General features: G+C 46.4%; 1 protein-coding gene across 2 annotated transcripts in view; it reads left to right on the forward strand.

Annotated features, from left to right (window-relative positions):
• Positions 1-19,638, forward strand: part of FBXO32 (F-box protein 32) — a 32,377-nt gene extending 12,739 nt beyond the window's left edge. The window contains exons 5-9 of one of the 2 annotated variants that reach the window (XM_023751958.1): positions 8,569-8,662; positions 9,481-9,665; positions 15,124-15,306; positions 16,674-16,817; positions 17,297-19,638. In XM_023751958.1, coding sequence (XP_023607726.1) covers positions 8,569-8,662; positions 9,481-9,665; positions 15,124-15,306; positions 16,674-16,817; positions 17,297-17,323 — 633 coding nt within the window. In that variant the 3' untranslated portion in view covers positions 17,324-19,638. Of the gene's footprint in view, positions 1-8,568; positions 8,663-9,480; positions 9,666-15,123; positions 15,307-16,673; positions 16,818-17,233 lie in introns of both variants that reach the window. The other variant, XM_006086323.3, reaches the window with a different exon arrangement.
• The last annotated feature ends 244 nt before the right edge of the window (positions 19,639-19,882 follow it).

The following is a 19,882-nucleotide window of genomic DNA, read 5'->3' on the forward strand; positions in this document are numbered from 1 at the left end:
GCGTGTTAGAATCACCTGCGAAGCTGGTCTACGGAAGGCCACCTCAGCTGTGGCTGATGGCATTGGCTGAAGTGGTGCCCGGCATTGCTATGAAAATGTATCCACCAAGTGACCCCAGTGTGTTTTCAAGTTTGCAAACCAGCTCAGGAACTACGTGGGGGCCCAAATGGTATATTTTGCACACTAGGTTTTTAAATAGATCGTGAGGCAGGCTCACGGGATGCTTTAATGTCAGGGTGGCCTGTGACCTGGTCCTCCCAGCTCTCTCTATGGAATGAGACTGTGACCACGTTGATGGTCACCACAGATGCCATGTGCAGACCAGGAACATACTGGAGAAACTTGCCTACCAGTTTCCTGACTGGGATGAACTGACCCCCATAGCTAGCGGATCAGGAAGGACTAACGAAAGCTGCCCACTCTCTCTGTCCCTCTGCAGCAGAGAATCACAACCTAAACCCATGCATGTTCTTATTTTGTCCCTGCATCACCACCCCAAGTCCATTTGGATATTTCCAGCAAGTTATGCATTCCTACCACCTCCTAAAAGTCTCTTCCAAAAACATGTTTTAGTTTAAGTTGACTGGTGGTTTGGCAAACAAAGGCTGAAATAGGGCACCATGACTCAAATGCAAACCCAATGCCTTCAATTAAGGGCGTGCTGTTGCCAAGCCCCTGGTGGGGCGTGATGTGCATGGGCAGCCAGCCCCTCTGCCACTGTGACCTTGGATTAATTTAGTGCTGCACACACGTGGTGGCTGGCCTCCCGTTGATGGAGGGTGGCCTCTGCCTCTTGGATCTTAAAATTGATGTTATCTTTTTCCATTGCGACTGAGAAGCTGGGATGAAGGGAAGGTGTCCAGCCCTCAATGGCAACAGGGTCAAAATCAAAGAGCCATGAGCCCATTTAAAAACGGCTCACAGCAATGGTAGGGGATCGTGAGAACCCACTGCAGGGCACCATCAGTGAGGGCACAGGGCTGTCCGGCAGTGAATGGCCATCAGACTGCTAGTGATTTCCCAGGACAAAGTCTGCGTGTCTTGGAATTCCTGGCCTTCTCAGTCGGAGTGAGCACTGAGACAAGCAGAACCTGCCAGGTCTGGGAGCCCACAGAAGTGAGGAAGCGCATGTAGAAGTGGGGGGCTACCTGAAGAAGTGAGGGTGCCCACACAACCACAGGAGTCATTGCAGAAGTAGGAGGGTTCCCACAGAAGTGGGGGCACCCAAAGAAACAGGGGAAGGCTGACAGACGAGATAGCGGTGTTTTTGACCATGGACCCCTAACAGTAAATAAATATGAAAACATGTGCTGTCCGTGTATGCCTACTCATGAATTCAGCTTGTAAATCACATACCTATAGAAGGTGCTGATAGTGGTCTCTCCCGTTGTGTTGCTGTGAGAATTAAACTGAATACAAACAAGTAAAAGGCATTCCAACAGTGCCTGGTACATGGTATCAGTTGTTGCTGTTACTATTATCTTTAGGGTCCTAATTACAGGCATCAGAAAACTCTCAAAAATGGAAATTAAAGGTGAAATAAAATATAGAGATTGATTTTTAAAATTCTTTCCCATCCTGCTTTGGAGACTGCTGGATCAAAGATGTGCCTGTTTTTTGTATGACGTTTTTCTTGAGGACTCAGAATCTAAACATATCCCACCACAGGTCCAGAAATATATTTCAGACTAAAAGTCTACCTAGGTTTCTAGGCTAACCCGGGTGCTCAATACAGGGGTTATGCTACACTGGACAGGTGAGCGGAGTTTTAAGTGCCTGTTCGGCAGACTTTTCTCCCAGTCATGGAGGGAGGCCCCGAGAGCATCTGACACTGTGTTCTGAGTTGCTGTGATTGAGGGTAGGACAGAGGTTTATTTTACGTCTCTGTGACCTAGGACCCGAAGGCCCCTGGAGTCCACTGAAGAAAGAGCTCTCCAATGGCCAGGAGTTGGCAGCATCCTCCTGCTAGGTCCCCATACCTAGCAAATTGTTTGGGGCGAATGCTTTCGACTCCCTAAACTGTATTGTAAACCCATAACCCTTCCCTGGTAAATCCATAACCGTATCCCTAGCATTGCCATAGCCATTTGAGAATCATGTAGGACCTGGCCCCTGCTTGTCAGGAGCTTCTGGGCTACTTTGGGGAACAAGGTACAGCTACTGAAGTAGCAAGTTGAGTCTGGTCCCATTTGGAGCATGAAGGGGGGAACACTGGAGACAGCATCTTAGAAAAGGTAGAACCCGAGTGTCTCCTTCCTTGAAAGGTGGCCAGGTGCAGAGGAAGGTGGAAGGCTTTGCAAGGACAAATGTCCCGAAGAGAAACCTGAGATGGGGAAGAACAGAAGTGGAAGGGAGTGATGGTGGGCCCGGGGCTGAGAGCCATGTGACATCCAACCTCGTAGAATCAGAGGGTAGAGGTGAGGGGCGCTGGAGTAGATGGGGAGTCCAACTTAAGCAGGGTCATTGAGTCACACAGAGCTGTTCAGACTGATGCAACAGAGAGCAGGACGCCATTGCAAGTTCAAAAATATCTGGATGGATGGAAGGCAGAAGCAAGTTTCTCTCGGCCGAGAATACAATTAATCCGTGTAAACTTGGCCCTCCTTCTTAGGATCTTAACGCCCTCAGTTAGAGAGATGTTTCACTTGCAAATAATATTTACCCAGCCTTGACATGCCTGCAGATGATTAATGTAGCTGAAAAGTTTCCCTCTTCCAGCTTGTCAGTGTTCAAGCTCAACGTCAGGACAAAACTTTCCAGGTTTTTAACTTGTTTTAAATTTTATTTACCCATTAAATAAAGTACAGAGCATGCAGTGCAGGCAGAGGCATTGCCTGATGTAACCAGAAGTTTATTGCAAGAAACATTATCTTCCTGAGGGTACTGGGCATGTGAGAAATGGCAGGGGCTTTCTTGAAGCTGCTTTTCTACCTCTGATAATCCCGTGGCATGTTTTCCAATCAGACTTAGAATTCAACGTGCAGAGCACACTGTCATAGGAGATGGAGGGATTTGGGGATAAATTTATATTTATTCTTCATAGCCTATGCGAAATGGACTGTACTTAGGCAATAGCCTGATGGTTAACCTTGGTGTGGTTTTGTTTCAAACTGATAGGTAGGGCAGCTGCTACTTGTTGTTGATGCTTCTGAAGCCCCCATTATTTAGTGTCCCTCTAGATCTCAGCTGCTTGCCCTCCTGGAAAGTCTCTATGATATGTTTGCATTGTAAATAGAGGGTAGAGGTGGGGCATCAGTCTGGGACCAGACCCCATATGGATGCCAGCCTGACAGTTCAGACCATCTACCGTTGACCTTGATTGTGTCATTTGACCATGTGAGGAGCCACCTCCTCTAGAGCAGGAGCAATTCGGGTATATTGTTTCCCAGGTCCCTTCCAGCTATCACACTCCTTGATTCTAATCTCATGTATTAACAAACAAATACGGGGTGAGCACTACCTTGTGCCAGATTGGGGTGGAGGGATAAACAAAACAATGCCTGCTGTCTTGAGAATCAGATCCCAACTAAACAATTAGTAAGTAAACAAGTTCATGCCAGATATGTATAAGATGGAACAAGGAAGAACAATGAAACCACAGTAAGACAAAGATGGCTACTGGGAGGTTTCCATATAGGATGGTGATGGGGGAAGGTGGCTCTGGGCAGGTGACATTTGAACTGAGACCTGAGGGATGGGATGGAGCCAGCTTGTGAAGACAGGCAAGGGCGAAGGCTGGGAGGGGGGAATGAGCCTGTCCGGGGAACCTATGGCAGGCTGTGTGGCCGGAGCGGAACGAACTGGGGAAGCACCGTGCACAGTGAGGCTGGCGAAGGAGCAAGAACCAGACCAGGGAGGACCTTGCCATTCATGGGAAGGAGATTGGATTTCTTTTTTAAGTGCAAAGGGAAGCCATTTGAGGGTTCCAAGCAGAGAAGTGACATGAACTGATTCACTGGTTAAAGATAAACTGAAGGGAAGAGAAGAGAGGAAACCTGCTTTTTCTGTGGGTAAAGTGAGGTAGGAGGGAAATCTCTTTTCTGCCCATTCATCTTCAAACCGTGGTTGATATCCACTCTGAGATTCGCTAGATGCTGTTGCTTGCAACTAGATTTTTCTCCTACGTGTCCAAACGAGCATGAGCCCAAGCTCAGGGGCAGGATGTGGTTTCGGTATGCGGTGACCACCCTCCCTTCCTCCGGTGGCCCAGAACCTTTCCTGTTACTGCACAGCTAGTCGCTGCAAATCATGCTACATATCCCACAACCCACACGGTGATGACACCATGGAATTCAGGAGGAGCCGAGAACCGTCCTCCTCCTCCTCCTCCTCCTCCTCCTCCCCCTCCACCCTCCTGCCTCTCCTTAAGGCCACAAATACCCGGCACCTGGGCTAAAATCTGCCCAGCAGAAACCAACAGCCACTTCCAAACAAGACATTTGCTTCCGCTCTCCTTTTCTCTTGTGGCAAAGAATCCAACTGGCTAAGGCCCAGCGGTTCTCAACCTGTGGGTCGCAACCCCTTTGGGGGTTGAACGACCCTTTCACAGGGGTCGCCTAAGACCATCGGAAAACACATATATAATTACATATTGTTTTTGTGATTAATCACTATGCTTTAATTATGTTCAATTTGTAACAATGAAATTGGGGGTCACCACAACATGAGGAACTGTATTAAAGGGTCACGGCATTAGGAAGGTTGAGAACCACTGGGCTAAGCCATCTTGGTAAATCAATGGCTAAATACAATTCTACTCTCCTAGGCACACAGCTCTCTTGACACAGAAATTAATAAATCCTGTCCTCTTGACCACGAATTTCACACAGTACTACCTACCGGTTGGTTCTGGGCCTATTTTTCATGCTGATATGAAAACTGGGCCTAAAAGGTTTACCCAAGGCTAATAAAGGTGTTATTAACACTTTCTGGGTGTTATTTCTCCCTTAATGTTAAAAGCTGATTACCTGTCACAAGGTAATATTGATAGAAAATTTCCAGACTCTGTTTCCCAGAACAGAACCATGCATGGCATTGCTGCTGTTTTTAGAGTAAAGTTTGGCCCTAGGTGCACATGTGATTGGCCTTGAGAAACTGAAGTTTTGAAGCTATCAACATACATGTGTTCTGTTAGACATATCTGGGCTCAAGTGCTGGTTCCGTCACTTACTACTGCTGGTATGTCTTAGGTGAGTTACATAACTTCTCTGAGCTGCAGTAGCCTCTGTTGTCAAATGGAGAACCCATCCCCATTGGGTTACCATCGAAGCTTAAAGGAAATCACACATGTAAAGTGCTTAGCACAGTTACTGCCATGTAATAAACATCCTTTATTATTATTAGCGAAATAAGACTTCATGGTAGATGCACCTGTGTAAGTCATAAAATGTATCAACATTAACTTTTATTAACAGAGAGGGAGATATTAAATGTATCACCAACATAATAAAAATGACATAAAGGAATATTAAAATTTTGAAAGCATCTAAGCAGTTGGTTGACAATACATAAAATTGAAATAGAGGAGTTCTAAAAGTCTTTAAACCAACAGTAATTTTACCTAGTAATATTCTCTGTATTGTAATAATAATAATTCATTGAGTATATTCTTGGTACCAGGCACTATGATGAGTGCTTTATGAACACATTTTATCTTCACAGCAACTCTGAGACAGGAAATATTATTATGCATGTTTTGCAGATGGGAAACTGAGGCAGGCAGTCTGGCTCTACAGCCCTCACTCTTGAACTCTATGATATATACAGTAGAAGTTGGCAAACTAGGACACAAGGGCCAAATATGGTCCCCCACCTGTTTTTTAAATAAAGTTTTATTGGAACACAGCCACACCTGTTCATTTACATATTGTCTTTTTACATATTCATCTCATAACAACCCTGTGATGTAAGTAGTCCTTCTATTTCCATTTTAGAAATGAAGAAACTGGGGTTCTGAGAGGTTAAATGACTTGAATCATAGACTCGACAGTAAACTCCATGAGTGTAGGGATCATGCGTCTGTATCCGCACGTCCACGTCACCTACCACAACACCAGGATAGAGTTGCCACTCAAAAAACACTTGCTAAATGAATGACAGATGTAAAGGTCACCCAGCGAGAGAATCTAGGTCTCCTCCCGACCCCACAGCTGCCCTGGAGGTGAAGAGAAGGACTTTCCATTAAGATGGGATTAAACACAGGGCAGTGAACATGTCATTCTGCTGTCGATGGACAAATTTTGGCTGCTCTATTCCTTCTCCTCCTCAGAGATCATTTCAGTCCGACCAGAAGGTTTTTTCTTTTCCCTCAAATGCACAGTCATGGTTCTGAGATCATTCTTGTCCTTGTGATTGGCACATTTTTAGACAAAACTAAAAGTGACACCCTCATGAGATGGTAGTCACAGGGACTCAGTTTGGGATGGATTCCAGACCGAGCTCTGCCCGCCCTCCTCCCACCCCCTTGACCCACCTCCCACCCCCTCACCCCTATGAGTCACACAGCCGACTGCCCTTCCAAGAACGACTCGAGGCTTTGTTTTCTTTCATCATGCTTTGTGTTGGTCATGTGAGGCTCAGGGTATTAATAGACCATCGCTTGGCCTTCTGAATCTTGTTGTTGGTCCGGGAGATAAATGAAAGGTCTGGCCAGTCCCTCTGTGCCATTTTTCACTCCTCTTTTGACTGTCACGTGCTGGTTGGTGACAGAGCTGGGCCAGGCAGAGGGCATCCAGGGTGGCCACTGCCCACGGACGTTTTGAATTCTTGCCTCTCTTAGTGGCCACTTGGTAGCCCCTGACTTCCGACCTTGGATCACCAGTACTAATCTTAACAAACCAGCCGCTGCCTTTTCTAGGCGCCTTCTTCCCAGTCAGGTGACGGCGTCTCTGCCTGCATGTGTGAGAGAGAGAGATGCCAGGCAAGGAAGGAAAGCTTTGGGGGTGGTTCTTTTTGTTTTTTATTTTTGAACTTAAAGCTATGCTCAGGAAATTAAAAGCCTGTATGTGGTTTGACAGGCTCCCAAGGGGCTCCATGGGGACAGAATTTTTAAACAAATGCTTTGGAAGCAGAGGTTCTTTGAATTGCTTGGGGCTTGGATCCAACAGTTTCAGTTCTCCTCTGCAGCCCAGTTTTTAGAATGTCACTTTGCTAGTTCCCTCAGCCTTGATTCCAGCACCCAGCACAGTGTCATATCCAGTGTTTACTGATCTGAAGGAAAGTTCAGTTGGGGCCTGGCCAGGAGATGAAACTCCCCTGGAAAGTTTCCGAGGAGCAGGGATTCAAGCTCTCAAATAAAGCCGAGATCTTGGTTCTCTATGTCTAGTTTACTTTTTAAGACTAAGGCTAGTTAGGTTTTCCTGAGGCCTATTGGATTCTGGTAAAATTATTTTCACTTTACATCAACCTCTTTTGTTGATGACTCTGTGAAAGCATGAAGGGTGATGAGGACTCTGCCAAGGCCTCTCACTGTGTGTGGAGTAATTGGTAAGGATTAGTTTCTCAAGCCTCACTTTGCCCATCTGTGAAATGGGTCACTCCAGTCTGCAGTTTTACTTTTCAACAATAGAATCTTTGAATTTTTACAAAAATCTTTCCACATCTGTAAAGAATCTTGCTATGGAAGGGAAGGAAGATTGGGCTGAGGGTGGATCAACTTAAGTTACTATCTCTCTTCTTAATTGGTGATCATGGGGGTGGTGGGAATGGGACAGACTTCTTCAATGAACAAACTCACCTTTATTTCCCACCTAATTAATGCCAGCCACTCTGCTCAGGGCTGTATGTGCATGCCCTTGTGGAAAGCTCTCAATAACCTTGGGGACTCTAAGTGTTAGTAGTACAGATGAGGAAACTGAGGCACCAAGAAACTCAGTCATTTTCTCATAGTCACAGAGACAATAAGTGGTCAAACCAAGACTTGAACCTACACCTAGAGCTGCAAATATCCTAGCCTCTTAGCAACAGATACTCTACATCCCTGAATTTCTCTCTCTTCCAATGATTGGACTCTTTCTACAAAAAGTTAAGTGCAACAAAAGAGTGTAATTAATAGGCATTTTCATTGAATGCTGCATAAGCAGGAGATATCCTGGTAAGAATGGCCACTTCCTTGGAAAGTGCCTGGGAAAGGTGAACATGAGCATTTGGGCGCCTTGCAAGCGGTCAGTGCCAGTGGGGAAGAAGTTCAGTGCGGGTAAAGAAGTCCTGCTTGGAGTGATTATTCGGAACTCAGACATTCGCAGGTCATAAGAGGTTTCGTTCCCTTCAGAGTACATCAGCTCCACTTGCTGAAGTAGGACAAGCAGAATGAATTAGCCCCGGCTGCAGCCAAACTCTTTATATGTAAAAGAAAAAAAGCAATTAAATATTCAGTCTGATTCTTGGGTTTTCAATTACCCCCATTTGTCTTTCCCTTTGAGCATCTGCTTTTTATTGCCTCGTGGCCCTGCCTGCCGTTTATCTCTCCCCGTCAGTCTGTATCTACGTGTCATGTGACTCAAAAGCAAAGATTAGAGGAGAAAAATATCTCTGTATTCTAAGCCTGGCAACTTCTATTTTTACCCACAGCTGTTGGAACTGATAGCGAAGTCACAGCTCACATCCCTGAGTGGCATTGCCCAAAAGAACTTCATGAACATTTTGGAAAAAGTGGTACTGAAAGGTGAGCTCTCTCTCACTCTCTCACCCCTTTTTATAGGCATGGGGATGGACAGATGGATTTTCCAGCAGAGTGGACATGTCATTAGATGTAGGGGAGTGTGAGTGGATGGAAAGGAATCACTCCAGATGCATCTCAGATCCCAGATGAGAAAAAGGCACAACTCATGCCCATGGCAAAGAGTAAGAGCACCACCCTCCTGTCCTTTTCCTGAAATCATCTACCCTGCCGTAAGCCTCTCGGTTTTCTCAGGGTCAACACCTGTCCCCACCTTGGATACCAAGCCTCTGGAGCCCAAATCCCTAGAAAATGGAGCTGTGTACAAGGCAGAAGAGATTCCTGGGCTCTTGGAGCTAGAAGGAACCTTGGGTTTTTGGATCAACTGAGTCATTGTACATATGGGGAAACTGAGGCCCATGAGAAAGAGTGATTTGTCCAGATCACACAAAGAGTCATCCATCCAGGATTAGAACCCATGCTCCCGACTCCCCTATGCTCCTGCCAATAACCATCTAAACGGGATGGCACAGCCGGGCAAAAGCACCTGCTTTCAGCTCAGGTGAACCGCTGGTGTGGGTGGAACAATGAAAAAGAAAGAGTCTTTGTAGAAAACTAGGGAGACTAGAACAAAGAGGGACCCAGATAACGGAAACTCTACCCGGTAACCTCGAGTGCAGAAGCTTGGCCAGGCCGAAAGAAAACCGTATCCCCAGAGGCCGTACCCCGGTAACACGAGCAGCATACAGAAGAAAGGCCCCCTTACACAATGTAGGGTGTCCCAGTGGCCTAACTATTATTTCTCTCTTTCTTCCCCACCCAAGTCCTGGAAGACCAGCAAAACATTAGACTAATAAGGGAGCTACTCCAGACCCTCTACACGTCCTTGTGCACATTGGTGCAAAGGGTCGGCAAGTGCGTGCTGGTCGGGAACATTAACATGTGGGTGTACCGAATGGAGACGATTCTGCACTGGCAGCAGCAGCTGAACAACATTCAGATCACCAGGGTAAGCAGGGCCGCCCAGCTCAGCCTGGCAGGGGAAGCTGCAGTCGGCTCTTTATCTCCACTCTGGTGCTGAAGAGCCTGGACCGTTCTATTCTGGTGCTGTCTACTGAGTGCTGGAGGGGGCTTCCTGATAACGGGAGGCTGGGGAGAAGAACTTGGCGAGACAGGATCAGAGGGTGTGAAAGAGGAAACGCGGTGGGAGACCCGGCAAGTGGGCTTTGGGGAAGAGGCTGGCTGTGCTGCTGAAATCTTTAGTGCCGTTTGCAGGTCTCTCCTCTTCGGCCTTTTCTTCTTAAAGCCTGTGTTGTTTGCAGCTCTTGGATGCTGCCGCCTTGGATGCAATAGAGCGGTGGTGGCCGTGGCTTGGAGAACTGGTCCCAACCTTTTAAAATTCTAGTTCCGAATCTCAAGGGTTAGGACAAAGGAAGCCTTTGATTAAAGACTATGAACATACATGTGAGAAAACACATGAGCAATTCTAATTCAAAGCCCCACCCCACCCCCCCAAAAAGAAAGAAAAGTCCTATATTACCAGCTTAACTACTATCAGTGGTTTCTTTTCGGTTTTAACTTGGCCCTCAGTTCTCGTCCTCTCACCAGTGAGCAGGAGGACCAAGCCCATAAAAGCTGTGAGGAGATGCGGGGTAATCTCCCAGGGCTCACTAATGGACAGGCGCACTTAGGCCGCTCATGTCGCACTTGGCTGACTTATCTAACCACTGACCACGGCTGCTTTAAGTGGTTCCGGGACCCACGCTGATAAAGTTTGGGTCTGCCCCACCTCTCCAGAAAATAACATGAAAAACCTCTTTGACCTCTTTTAAATGATTCTTTTGCTAAATGAAGTTTTCCCAATGCAGTGTCCTTGAAACTACTGTTCAAAACCTCTCTGCACCTTGGTTTCTTAAACTCTGAAACAGAGGCCTCATAGTATGTGACTTCCTTAGAATCACACACACATGTATACACATGCACACATGCACACACACACACACGCAATGCAGAGCACAAGCCCAAGTAATCTATCAAAAGCGATCTCAATTCTTAGACTGTTATAAGATAATACAAGACTTTCCTATGAGCGTTTATCTGATTTATTTTAAATTATTCCATTCCCATCTCTCAAGGGTAGGCATAGTTTGACCCTGTAAATTTGAGGCCCAAGTTTCCAGCTTATCTCTCACAGAAAACCCACTTACACTTTCTACCTAATCTCTGGCATTATCTGTAGCCTGGACTTAATACTTCGTGTTTTTTTCTAAGCCCAGAAGAGAATTACCCAGCCAGTGATATAAATGAGCAAGTCCCAGTTGTGCCAATCCATTTTCCCTCCAGCAACTTTGGGACACCCAGTGGATGTCAGTCTTGCCCAGAGCTGGCCTCTGTGCCCTCTGTCCACCTCTCAGGAGCCCCTTGACCACATCCACCCACGTACCTTGCACTTCCATGGGCTGACTTCCCCAGGGGCCCTTTCACTTGACCCACACACACCCTTGGGAAGTAGCATTGTAGTTTCTATTTCTTCATTGGAGGTGAGGGGGCCAGAGAAGTTCAGTGACTTTCTCCAAGTAACTCAGCAATTAGAAACAGAGCAAGGCCAGAACCCTGGACTCCTTATTCCTAAAATGGCAAAGTTTTCTTAACATCAGTGCTTTCCAAACTTTCTTTCAATCCAGTTTTCTTCCAGCTATTTATTCAGTGATTCAGCTTTTTGCAAATCTTTTAAATCCAAAGAAATCCCACATAGAGCCGATTAAATACTGAAGTTCATCTCATTCTGCTCATGGTGCTCCACTAGGCCAAGCTGTTCTCTGCACACTCTCAGCTTGGTCCTGGCATGGACCTTTTAACTTGTCACCTCCCCTGACCACCCAATCTGTTGAAGCCACTATCATCTCACCTCCTCCAGAGCAGTTATTACCATCTGAAATGACCTCATCTGGGGATTCACTCTGTGGTCTCCATCCACTGTCTCATCAACTCCACAAAGAAAGAACATTACCATCTTGTTCCCTGCTCTGCCCCCTCTATCTGGCATAGAGTAGAAGGCAGTCAATAAATTTAGTTGAATGAATGAATGATTGAAGGGAAGTTTCCACCCACCGCCTGCCTGAAGTACTTGTGAGATTTAAGAAGTTAATACATGGAAAGCGCTTGGAACTGTGCCTGCCATGCAGTAAGTATTGTAAATGCATCAGCTGTTACGATTATGAAGGGCCCACTCTGTGGCGGACACTCTTCTATGTCCTGTACATTCAGCAGGATGGGGCAGAAGTAGGTTTATAGTTGTCTGTGAAACAGAGTTTATTCTTGTATTATTCTTAATCATATTACTTTCTGTATGAACCACTGTAAACCCACTTTTGCCCCACCCTGTATATCAACCCATCTAGTGAATAACTAACTGTAAGTAGGAGTCATCACAATAGCTAATAGTTCCTGGGCACTGTGCTAAGGACTTGCGTGCATCCGCCATTCCATTCCTCCCAGCAACACTGTGAGATACGCGTTTCCTCATTTTGTAGATGACGGAGTAGTTAGGAATAACCTGGCCGGGGTGTCGCCACCTTTAAGACAGGGCTTGGGGATTGAACCCAGACCTGTCTGCAGAGGCTGTGCTTTCATCAACGCTCTCTCCTCCCTCAGGCCCTCCTTCTTGACCCTCCTTGGCCATGAGCTGCAAGATTTTGAGAGCAGGAAACCCTGAGAGTCATGAGGAGCTTTTCATGCAAATGGATAGAGAAAGAGAGAGGGAGGGAGGGAGAGAGGAGAAAGAGAGAAGGGGTTTAATTACTTCAGTCTGGACTGTATTTAAAAAGCTTACTTTTTAACAGTTTGGACCAAAGAAAAGTACTTTATTACACAAAAATATTAACAGGTGACATTTATATGAATTGCTTTCTAGTTGTCAAAGTTCTATCGGTATCTTCTTGTCCATAAAATTTTTATATCTAACTCTATGGAGTCAGTTTTTTATTGGCAAACTAATCAGTATAATAAAGGATGAAAAATGAAAAGAACGGGGTTGGGGGAGGGGGGTTAAATAGAATCACAGAGCGCTGTGAGCGAGGCAGGGTTTTGAAGCCTGTGGGCAGGGAGGACATAAAGGATTTTAGCCAAATGCTCGATCAAAGGAGCAAGAGTAACTTATTTTTCTCTTAAATGTTTATATTCAAGAAGAAGAAGGCACACAAGCAGTTAACCGCGTATCAGGAGTAAGGGCTCAGCATGGGGTCTGGGCAAGAATTTTGGGAAAGTTCAGGTTTGAAAATTTGAAGGTGAACTCTGCCAAGCGGACTTTAATAGGAGTTCATATAATAATTGGCCTGGGAGTTTTAACCAAAAAAGTAGATGCTTTGAAGTGCTGGGAACAAAGAGAAAACCTCCTGGCAGTTTTATTAGCTCACATGATCAGCAGCAGATGATAAACGACAAATAGGTCTCGGGCCTTCTGCAGCCCGGCAGAGTCCTGAATTTTACAAACAATTGAAAGTTCAACCCCGCAGCCTGAGCAATAAAAATTGCCAAGTCATAGACACTTCTGATGAGTTAGGAGGCTGAAACAGCTCCAGACCTGAGCTTGTTGGAGCTAGAAGGGATCTTCAGAATCTTCTAAACCAATTCATTTTGGACATGGGCAGACAGACCCACACTTCCCAAGGGTACCTGAGACCAAGATCTGTTGCATGTCCATCCCGTGTCCCTCCCATGTTCTTCGTAGGCCATCTTTCCAGGTCCCCCGCCACTGCCACCTTCCCTCTACATGCCTGTCCTGCTTTGCAGGGGACACAGGATGGAATTGCTAATTGCATGTCCCCCAGGAATCCTGGTGGTCGGGCTTTGATGTGCTGCCTATGGAGTCTAGTTCCCTAGAAATTTGAGAAGGAAACTCAATACCGATTCCCAGGATATTTTTCCCTGAGCTAAGGAAGGGTTTCTTCATTCTGTACTTCTTTTCCTGTGACCCGCAGAGGTGACAGAATACTGAGCTGAAAATGTCAGTAGTGCACACTCAGAAAGCCCACCCAGGAATCAACCACAGTCTCAGGTGACTTGTGCTGACTTCTTATCCAGATGGCAGCATCCAGTTGATGCTCTAGACCTGTCAGCAAATACTGAGGACTGTCTATGTAGAGACTGCTCACAGAGTGCTTTCTGCACGCCTCCTAGGTAGCATTTAACAGGTTTTTCTAGAAGTATTTGCTTGTTTCTGGGTCTCTCGCCTGCCTAATGAGTCGTTGCAGCACCTCCAGGGCCAGCCCATAGTAAGCCCTCAAAAGGTGTTGCTTGTGCTGGGCTAGTCAGCAAAGAATACTAAGTTAGACCCTGGCTTCAGGGATGGGGGTCTGGGTGGGTTAACACGGACTCATCCAATTTAAGCAACAAAAGGCTTAAATAAACGTTCAGGAATATAGTTGAGAAGCTCGTGATCAATTACCAAGGCATTATCCACACACAAACAGTGTTCAAAATGTTCCGTGGGGCCCTAGGTTTGAATAGAGATGCCTCCATGGCTGGTGGTGGCATTTAGGCTACCAGGATTCTGGGTGCTATTTTCACAGTGCAAGTACATGTGTGCACACACACATGCATACACATACACACACACACACACACACAGACACCAACCAGTGCAGGGTCGTTTGCTGCTGCTGTTGACCTATTTAATGATTCGGGTGTCATTCATTCCACAAATATTTATTGAGTGCCGACTATATGCTAGGCGCTCTTCTAGGCATTGGGGGCACAGCAAAGAAAAAAAGATCAAACGTCCTGCCTCCTTGGACTTACATTCTAACAGCAATGTGGTATCCTGGCTTCCTTTTGTAAAAGGCTGCATTATAAAACCAAAGGGGGCCTGCAGCCAGAAGCACCTGAGAGAGAGCCTAGGGGTTCTGGGCAGATGCGAAGAATAAGGCCTGAGGGAGTCGCAAGAGCCAGAAAGGCCTTTTGGAGGAAGCGTACCATTTGGATGGGCAGAGAGGGAGGGCAGGGGGAGCGGAGGCCTCGTGGGCAGTGTGTTTGGGTGCTGGTGAGCAAACCTGCTTGGGGGTCAGTGGTCACCAGGGGCCAGTGAGGTAGGAGGCTGGGGCGGCAGGCAGGGGGTACTCTGTCCAGGACAGTGAGCTCTCACAGAAGGTAGCGAATCTCCTAATTGAGTGAACTGACTAAAGCAGGAGAAGCCAACGTGTGCTGCTGGGGAAATCTTGAGTCAACGCATGAGGCTTTGTGAAGCAGGAAAATCTCCTGGCACCATTCAGCTCCAGCGGTCCAGGCTCTTTGTGGTCTCAGCCATGGCCCTGTGTCTGTGCTTAGGGCAGGAAGAATTGCTGCTTTGATGTCTGATCAATAAACCAGCTTGAAGATGGAGGGTGAGGGGACAGCTGCATCCTTGGGGGCTGTCGTCTGGTGACCTGCTGCTCTCCGCCCCAAGACTTAACATCACCTTCTCCCCACAGCCTGCCTTCAAAGGCCTCACCTTCACCGACCTGCCTTTGTGCCTGCAACTGAACATCATGCAGAGGCTGAGCGACGGGCGCGACCTGGTCAGCCTGGGCCAGGTGGGCCCCAACCTGCACGTGCTCAGCGAGGACCGGCTGCTGTGGAAGAGGCTCTGCCTGTACCACTTCTCCGAGCGGCAGGTCGGTGCGCCCCGCGGACACTCCTTCCTTCTCCCCCCTCCTCGGTCCCCACCCTCAAGCTTCCTTGGCGTCTTCTCAAGCTTGAAGTGTGGGTGCCCACCCTCCAGGGCTCCCTGGTTTGACTGGAAAACAACAGTCGGAGGACTTTCTAAATTGTGTGTGTGAGATTTTGGTATTTTCTAGGTGGTTTTGATGGGGGGAAAAAACACCTTCATAACCATCCACACTTTACAACTTTCTAAAAAAAAAATTCACAAATTGACACCAGTCCTTCTTTTCTATAACAAAGTAACATACTTTTATGATATATTACAGCTAAAGTAGCTTTACAGGTATTATTTCATTTTATATTAATGACCCCAGGAAGGGTGGATATCATGATGCCCACTTTAAACAGATGAGGAGACTCGGGCCACAAATGGCTGAGTAACATCGAAATTACTGAAGGGGTTCTCTAGTTGAAGAAACTGGCCTTGAATTTGAATTTGGGCCTCTTGACGCCAACTCTAGGCTCTTCCCCCTCCTCATGCTGCCTCAGTCTTTTTTTCCAACTTCTTTATATAGAAGTGTGAGGTCAACTAGTTCTGCTCATGAAGCCTGTAATATTTAGATATAAAATAGAGCCACTGTGCCAGGCAGTCACTGCATCTCCCTGGAAATGATCACTCAAGCTAGAGCAAAGAAAAGATTGACATTGTTCATTGAGATCACCTAAACTTTAATTTTTTTTAATTTATTGATTTTGAGAGAGAGAGAGAGAGAGAGAGAGAGAAACATTGATTTATTGTTTCACTTACCTATGCACTCATTGGTTGTTCCTTTTATGTGCCCTGGCCAGAGATCGAACCCACAACTAACATTGGCATATTTGGACGATGCTCTAACCAACTGAGCTACCTGGCCAGTACTAGCCAAATGCAGTTTAGTGGAGGTCACTAGAACAGTGGTTCTCAACCTTCTGGCCCTTTAAATACAGTTCCTCATGTTGTGACCCAACCATAAAATTATTTTTGTTGCTACTTCATAACTGTAATGTTGCTACTGTTATGAATCATAATGTAAATATCTGATATGCAGGATGGTCTTAGGCGACCCCTGTGAAAGGGTCATTCGACCGCCAAAGGGGTCGCGACCCACAGGTTGAGAACCGCTGCACTAGAAAGATGTCACCAAGCACGTGTTTCTTTTAAAGACTGATTAAAAGCTGTTTATCAGAAGCTTCTTTCTATCTTGGCCATTTCCCCTTAGCTATTATAGGATAGAGATGAAAAAGGAGGGAAGCGGTGGGAGCAGAACTTTCAGAACCAGAAAACCAAAAGCTCTCTCCTTGCTGAACTCTCCTGCAATGACTTTTATTTGATATTTAGATCCGCAAGCGATTGATTCTGTCGGACAAAGGACAGCTGGATTGGAAGAAGATGTATTTTAAACTTGTGCGATGCTACCCACGGAAAGAGCAGTATGGAGACACCCTACAGCTTTGCAAACACTGTCACATTCTTTCCTGGAAGGTATGTTCCTCGGAGGTGGCAGCCACAGGCCCCTTGCCCAGCCCCTAAGAGCCAATAGTACCAGCCATTACGACGCCAACTCCTTTCCTAATTGCAACCTCCAGCTGAAGGTGAAGATAAAACCAGTTCTTTCCCTGGGGAAAAAAACTTTCAAAGACCATAATTTCCTTAGCCCCCCCCCCCTTTAGGTTTATTTTTTTCTGCAACCCACCCACCCCCAAATTCTCCCATCCCTGCACACAAGTGCGCGCACGCGCACTCGCGCGCGCACACACACACACACCTCTTTAGTTTTTGCAGAATTTATGGCATTCTTGGCAGAGGGATGTTGTTTTGAGTTGGGCAATGCCTTATGGTGCTCCAAGCCAACGAGATGCTTCTGAGAACTCAAACCTGACCTTGATGTTCCTTTGCAGGGCACTGACCACCCGTGCACAGCCAATAACCCCGAGAGCTGCTCCGTTTCACTCTCTCCCCAGGACTTTATCAACTTGTTCAAGTTCTGAATCACAGCCCATGACAACACTTCCGAAGGGCTCCCTGCTGATTGGATGTTGGGAATACAGAGTTTGGACACTTCATTTGTAAATAGTGTACATTTTAAACATTGGCTCGAAGCTTCTGAGATAAGTCACGGAGAGGACACTGGAGGGGAGAAACGCAGTCGCTGGCTGGGAACTTAAGAATATGGACTTCTCATTAGAATTGGTATGGAAAAGCAGAAATACTGTAAATAAACTTTATTTTCCCTAAAGATTTGCCAGCAAGATGATAAGGGCAGGAGTTCCGTGTCATCGGTGAAAGTGGAATTCTCTTGATGGTCACGGGAACTCCTGTATATAGAGTTCCTCAGAGATGTGGAAGAAGAGGGCAAAACTCGAATACAGGATAGAACACGCTTTGTTTACAATGTGAAAATGTGTTTTAAAAAGAAAAAAAGAAGAAAAACTGCAGATGAGAAATCCCTGGGCTTTTGGTTTTGATTTTGGGTTAGCTTTGAAAAGGCAACGGAAGTACCACCCATCTTACCCCGCTACGGGCACACATAGGGCCTTATCTTATGAAGATATCACACAATAGTCTACCTCGGAAAGCATACAGCGATCTCTCTGACACAGTGTGTCGTCCAGTAGGCAGTGTCTGTGCGTCTCGTTTTCTCATCGGATAAAAAGTGATTGAAAATGGAGGGGGTCTTGGAGGCAGTCCTCATTAGGCTCCTTGGGAGGTGAAGGGGGCAGTCTTCAGAGTTGCCTCTCTACTAGAACAACCTCAAAACATGCAGGCCTTTTATCCTTTTGTGTCATAGCTCATTCAGGGCAACAGAAGGCCAATTAAAAACCATCCCAGAGGATGTCCAATCACAGAAAAGATAATTAGTCACCCCCTGCTGTTTAATTCTTGGCATGTCTGCTTCCTGGGGCATCTTCTCGGATAAGCGTCAGCGTATCTGTGTGGACTGGTCGGAGCCAGAGTGCTGATAAAAGCCTGTGAAGCAGGTTTGACCTGTCAGTGGAACCCTTCCTCTCGATGGGTGATGAGCTGAGGAGCTTTCTTTTCGTTACGCCCCACGTCTAAATGTGCGACCTGCGCGAGGGCTTCTTGCAGGATGATAACATAAAGCCTGGCGTTCCAGCCAAATAGGGAACAGAGGTGCTTAGAGTTCATCCTAAACATGCTTTGTACCCCAGGGGATCTTGCTTGGCCAATACCAGTAGGTAACTACGTGGGAGAAAAATCTCAGGACGTAATGAGTTCGTTATCAAATATTCCTGGGATAGGGTGGGGAGTGTTTTTGTTTTTTACTTTTTATAGAACTTTGCTTTTCTACAATAATGTACATATTTTTGCCATTGTATTTGCTTTGCCTTTTTTTTTTCTTGTAAATAAAGTTGCCACCCTGCATGTGCTTGGAAAATAAGTGAAGCAAAATAGGAACTTGGTTCACATCCACTCTGAGAGTCAGTGAATCCTTAGGGGTTGAACTTGGGGTGACCTGAAGAAGGGAAAGATGGGTAGGCATGTACAGAAACAAGCCCAGGGACCAGCTAGTGATGCGGGGCCTTCGCATGCCCTTCCCTCAACACGCAGCTCAAGTACCAACATTTGGAAGAGAAGCCAGTTGTTAGTCGATGCTCCTCACTTTGCAATGTTTGTGCCCACACCACGGTTTCTCAGTAATTTTTTCATGACCACCCTCCAAGAAGAAAAAATTAAATTGAATTTAAATTCTCCCTAATGAGAAAAATTAAATATTAAACAAAATTTTATTGGGTGATATTGAGCTTTGGAGTGCCACAAACCATTGTAATACTGAGAGGTGTTTGCTCTCCTCTCTCCGCCGAGTCAAGGTCACACTGAGAATGCAGGCTCTACACTGAGGAATTAAAAAGCTTCCATAATTCAGACAGCTTTTCTCAAGTGTCTCGGCTTTCTTAAAGTTGTGGGGTGAGAGCTTTGGAACCTTTGTTTATAATTTTAGGGTTAGGTGTTCATGGCCTTCCACATCTTCCCACCAACTCGTGACCTCTGACCCTTCAAGTTGATCAAGGAGGTGGCAGCTCTTGGGCACCTTCAGGTTTGCAGTCCCAGAAATGTCACCTGCTCTGGACTCTCAGCACAAAGCTGGCGAATCAGCCTCGGTGGGACTGTCCGCAATGCTCATGCTTGCTCAAGGCAAGGTGCATGGGTGCAAGGCAACCCCTACCACAAGTGACAGGGTTATGGTTTTCTGAGATGTTTGCCTAGATGGTGTCTCTGGGCTCTCCCATCTCCTCTGGCCTCACTGGAGGTGGTGTGTGACAGTCAAGAGGAATTTTTAAGGTGGAAGAGGAGACTAAGAAGGAAAAGGCAGGTGCAGAGGGAGAGGGAAAGGAATAGAAGTGGCATCTCTTGGAAGCTGTGGTTTGTGTGAGGGCAATGGGGACGTGCATAGCTGTCACAGAGCATCTGTGTTGGTAGCAGTGCAGCGTGGTCAGAGCCTCCCCTGTAAGTAAAGTGAGGTAGGAAGAACATTCGTGTTCCCTGGGCACTAATCATCTACAGAATGTCTAGGCAAACCCTCCTAG

The sequence above is a fragment of the Myotis lucifugus genome, unplaced genomic scaffold (genome assembly GCF_000147115.1).
Source record: "Myotis lucifugus unplaced genomic scaffold, Myoluc2.0 scaffold_27, whole genome shotgun sequence".
Lineage (NCBI taxonomy): Eukaryota > Metazoa > Chordata > Mammalia > Chiroptera > Vespertilionidae > Myotis > Myotis lucifugus.